The sequence below is a fragment of the Triticum aestivum genome, chromosome 3A, assembly GCF_018294505.1.
Source record: "Triticum aestivum cultivar Chinese Spring chromosome 3A, IWGSC CS RefSeq v2.1, whole genome shotgun sequence".
NCBI lineage: Eukaryota > Viridiplantae > Streptophyta > Magnoliopsida > Poales > Poaceae > Triticum > Triticum aestivum.
Window position 1 is genome coordinate 731,058,483 of NC_057800.1, and position 4,813 is coordinate 731,063,295.

A 4,813-nucleotide genomic window follows, 5' to 3' on the forward strand; every position below is an offset into this window, starting at 1 on the left:
GCTTCGGACACACGGCTTATATGTCCTATAAGCCGAGTGCCTGCTTCGGACACATGGCTTATAGGCTGCTCCTTGACGGCACCGTCAACCACTGTCGTTGCAGACACGTGGCAGATGTCTTTGCCGAGTGTGTGCTGTAAGCCGGGTGCCGTTTCCCGTAGATACCGTGTGTTTCATATAAGCCGTGAGCTTTTTTGCGAAACTCGGCTTATAGATGACCATAAGCCGAGTTCCTCGTATTTACCGGGTGTTTTTTTCTCGGGACTCGGCTTAGAGGAGCATAAGCCGGGTGCCCGAAAAAACACACGCGGCTCATAGGCTAACACACGGGAAACCGAGATTTTCCTGTAGTGATGGACGCGCCTAACTGGCTGAAGAAGTAGCGCTGGCTGCGCGCCAAGCGCTCCACGATGGTGAAGAGGTCCTGGCAGGACACGAAGAGCCCCTCCAGGTTCACCAGGTAGACGTAGTATTTGTTGTCGAACACGTCGGGCGTGTGCACGTCCAGCACGGTGCGCGCGTCGGTGCCCTTGGCCGGGCACGTTCGCCTCAGCCTGCGGAGGAGGTCGGGGCGCGGGAAGAGGCGGCCCTCGAAGGAGGCGCAGTGCCCGAGCCCCACGGTGTGCCCGCCGGAGAGCGCGACGAGGTCGGTGGCGTCGAGGTGGAGGCTGTGGTTGTGGAAGACGTCCAGGAGGGACGGCACGGCGGAGGTGGGCGCGGGGAGGCCGGACAGCACGTCCTGCGGCGTGGCGAACCGCGGGCTGTCGTGCCGGCCGAGCGGCACGCGGTACTCGGGCCCGCCGGTGGCGACCACGGAGTCGCGCGCGGCGAGCGTCAGGATGTCGGAGCAGGAGACGACGGCGCCGCGGCACTCGCGCTCCAGCCGATCCCGGATGTCGTTGATGGCCTTGAAGGCGGAGGGGCGGAGCGTGAGGTTGGGCGGCGCCCGCTGCTCCCCCGGCCCCGTCGCAGCCCTGCATGCATGCATGACGCGGGCACGGCCGCACCCATGGATGCATGAGCCAAATACTGGATTGATGGGAGGCAATCAACACAGGCAAGAGAAGGCAAGGTAAGCACCTGGACGAAGCAGTCGTGGAAGTGGAGGCGGAGGAGGCCGGCGGCGAGGCCGACGTCCTTGCGGACGGCGTCCCGGACGAAGTGGCGCACGATGGACTCGGCCATGGGGCAGCTCCGCTTGTAGAAGTCGAAGGACAGGCCGCGCGTGATCGGAGGCTGCCTCAACCTCAAGTCGTTCCCGCCGGCGCCGGCGGCCTCCTGCTCTGCCGCCGCATAAGCCCCAGACACCAGCGAGCAGGCCACTGCCAGCGCCGCTACTAGTGCTGCAGCGAGCAGAGGAGCACTGGCCGTCCTAGCACAAACCATCTCTCCGCGCGCGCGTGTGTCACGGACTCACGCACAAACCTGCCTTGGTTTTATACAAACGAGTCTCCTCTTGTGTTTGACACGTACGTAGGTAGACAACGCAGATGTGCTATATCCGCCATGAGTAGCAGGAGCTCAGGGACGATGCGAGTCTCTGTCCTCGATCAGCTTGGTTTTTTTAGGGGAAATCGAGCAGCTTGGGTGGGCGCTCCACAGGGGGCAGACGAGAGGGAAGGGGAACGGGCCCAGTCGGGTGGCCCGGTGCGGGAATATTCCACCGGGCAAATCGCTGCGCAGACTAATTAGTACCATATCGGGAGTTTAATTAAAGGCCGACTAGTTTATTAGGCTGAATTCTGTCCATTTTATCGCCAACACGGGGATCATGCACGGCTGTCAGCTGCGAAAGATGCCAAAGTGCACAAATAAAAGAGGCCGCCGAGCCCAACCTGTGACCCAGCACCAAAAGTGCACACGGATGAAAAGATGGCCTCCGAGCCCATCCGTGACTCAGCACCGATAAGTGCGCACGGACCAAAACAAATGCAGTGAAAAGATCCCCTATGAGGGCACAGTCGTAAGAAAATAGCGCAATTGCATCCCCCGAGTTGGCACGTGCTATACATTAGCACTGGGCTTTTTGTTCAAATTCATTTTTTTAAGTATGTTTAAAAAAGATAGCGCAATTGCATCCCCGGGTTGGCACGTGCTATACATTAGCACTGGGCTTTTTGTTTAAATTTCTTTTTTTTACTGACTACTTCCTACTAGTCACTGGATTTAGTTATATGTGGCATTGTAGTTCTTCACTTGTAGTGTCTTCTTCCCTCGCACCCAAGTCCACATCCTCACCATGCACAGAGCATCGGACCCCCTTCCACTGGTTCCAGCGACGGGACGAGGAGGCACAAATCCAACTTGGCGCGGGCAGCAGCGGAGCGAGCGTCCCCGGTGGCAGGTGGGTGCTGATGTCTAATACACAACCTTCTTCTTGTAGACGTTGTTGGGCCTCCAAGTGCAGAGGTTTGTAGGACAGTAGCAAATTTCCCTCAAGTGGATGACCTAAGGTTTATCAATCCGTAGGAGGCGTAGGATGAAGATGGTCTCTCTCAAGCAACCCTGCAACCAAATAACAAAGAGTCTCTTGTGTCCCCAACACACCCAATACAATGGTAATTTGTATAGGTGCACTAGTTCGGCGAAGAGATGGTGATACAAGTGGTATATGGATAGTAGATATAGGTATTTATAATCTGAAAATATAAAAACAGCAAGGTAACTAATGATAAAAGTGAGCGTAAACGGTATTGCAATGCTAGAAAACAAGGCCTAGGGTTCATACTTTCGCTAGTGTAAGTTCCCTCAACAATAATATCATAATTGAATCATAAAACTATCCCTCAACATGCAACAAAGAGTCACTCCAAAATAACTAATAGCGGAGAACGAACGAAGAGATTATGGTAGGGTACGAAACCACCTCAAAGTTATTCTTTCCAATCAATCCGTTGGGCTATTCCTATAAGTGTCACAAACAGCCCTAGAGTTCGTACTAGAATAACACCTTAAGATACAAATCAACCAAAACCCTAATGTCACCTAGATACTCCAATGTCACCTCAAGTATCCGTGGGTATGATTATACGATATGCATCACACAATCTCAGATTCATCTATTCAACAAACACATAGAACCTCAAAGAGTGCCCCAAAGTTTCTACTGGAGAATCACGACGAAAACGTGTGCCAACCCCTATGCATAGGTTTCGAATGTCACGAAACCCGCAAGTTGATCACCTTAACATACATCAAGTGGCACGTGGTATCCCATTATCACCACAGATATCCACGACAAGACATACATCAAGTGTTCTCAAAGCTTTAAAGACTCAATCCGATAAGATAACTCCAAAGGGGAAACTCAATTCATTACAAGAGAGAAGAGGGGGGAAGAAACATCATAGGATCCAAATATAATAGCAAAGCTCGCGATACATCAAGATCGTATCATCTCAAGAACACGAGAGAGAGAGAGAGAAAGAGAGAGAGAGAGAGATCAAACACATAGCTACTGGTACATACCCTCAGCCCCGAGGGAGAACTACTCGCTCCTCGTCATGGAGAGCACCGGGATGATGAAGATGGCCACCGGTGGAACTCCCGATCTATGTTGCGTTCTGGAAGTTTTAGGTCACGTAGGTATATATGGGTGCAGGAGGTACGTTAGGGGAGCCACGAGGGCCCCACGAGACAGGGGGGCGCGCCCTAGGGGGGGGCCCCTACCCTCGTGAGCTCCTCCTTCCTTCCTTGACGTGTGGTCCAAGTCCATCGGGTGGCTTTCGTTCCAAAAATAACTTCTCTAGTTGATTTCGTTCCGTTTCGACTCCGTCTGATATTCCTTTTCTTCAAAACACTGAAATAGGTATAAAACAACAAATCTGAGCTGGGCCTCCGGTTAATAGATTAGTCCCATAAAAGTGGATAATAAAGCCCAATATTGCCCAAAACAGTAGATAATATAGCATGGAGCAATCAAAAATTATAGATACGTTGGAGACGTATCAAGCATCCCCAAGCTTAATTCCTGCTCGTCCTCGAGTAGGTAAATGATAAAAAGATAATTTTTGATGTGGAATGCTAGTTGGCATAATTTCAATGTAATTCTTCTTAATTGTGGCATGAATATTCAGATCCATAAGATTCAAGACAAAAGTTGATATTGACATAAAAATAATAATACTTTAAGCATACTAACAAAGCAATTATGTCTTCTCAAAATAACATGGCCAAAGAAAGCTATCCCTACAAAATCATATAGTATGGCTATGCTCCATCTTCACCACACAAAATATTCAAATCATGCACAACCCCGATGACAAGCCAAGCAATTGTTTCATACTTTTGATGTACTCAAACTTTTTCAATCTTCACGCAATACATGAGCGTGAGCCATGGATATAGCACTATAGGTGGAATAGAATGGTGGTTGTGGAGAAGACAAAGAGGGAGAAGATATTCTCACATCAACTAGGCGTATCAACGGGCTATGGAGATGCCCATCAATAGATATCAATGTGAGTGAGTAGGGATTGCCATGCAACGGATGCACTAGAGCTATAAGTATATGAAAGCTCAACAAAAGAAACTAGTGGGTGTGCATCCAACTCGCTTGCTCACGAAGACCTAGGGCATTTTGAGGAAGCCCATCATTGGAATATACAAGCCAAGTTCTATAATGAAAGATTCCCACTAGTATATAAAAGTGACAACATAGGAGACTCTATCATGAAGATCATGGTGCTACTTTGAAGCACAAGTGTGGTAAAAGAATAGTAGCATTGTCCCTTTTATATTTTTTTAATTTTTTAATTTGGCCTTTTTTTGGGACAATGCTCTATTGAATGATGATCATCACACTTCTATTTAT

At 49.8% G+C, this 4,813-nt stretch overlaps 1 protein-coding gene across 1 annotated transcript; it reads right to left on the reverse strand.

The window, feature by feature from the left end:
* Positions 1-225: 225 nt before the first annotated feature.
* Positions 226-1,501, reverse strand: LOC123059525 (cationic peroxidase SPC4-like). The gene is made up of 2 exons (XM_044482071.1): positions 1,081-1,501; positions 226-1,009 (listed from the first exon to the last, which is right to left on the reverse strand). Exons 1-2 carry the CDS (start codon positions 1,384-1,386, stop codon positions 320-322), a joined length of 996 nt encoding a protein of 331 aa, XP_044338006.1. The 5' UTR covers positions 1,387-1,501; the 3' UTR covers positions 226-319.
* Between the last annotated feature and the right edge of the window lie 3,312 nt (positions 1,502-4,813).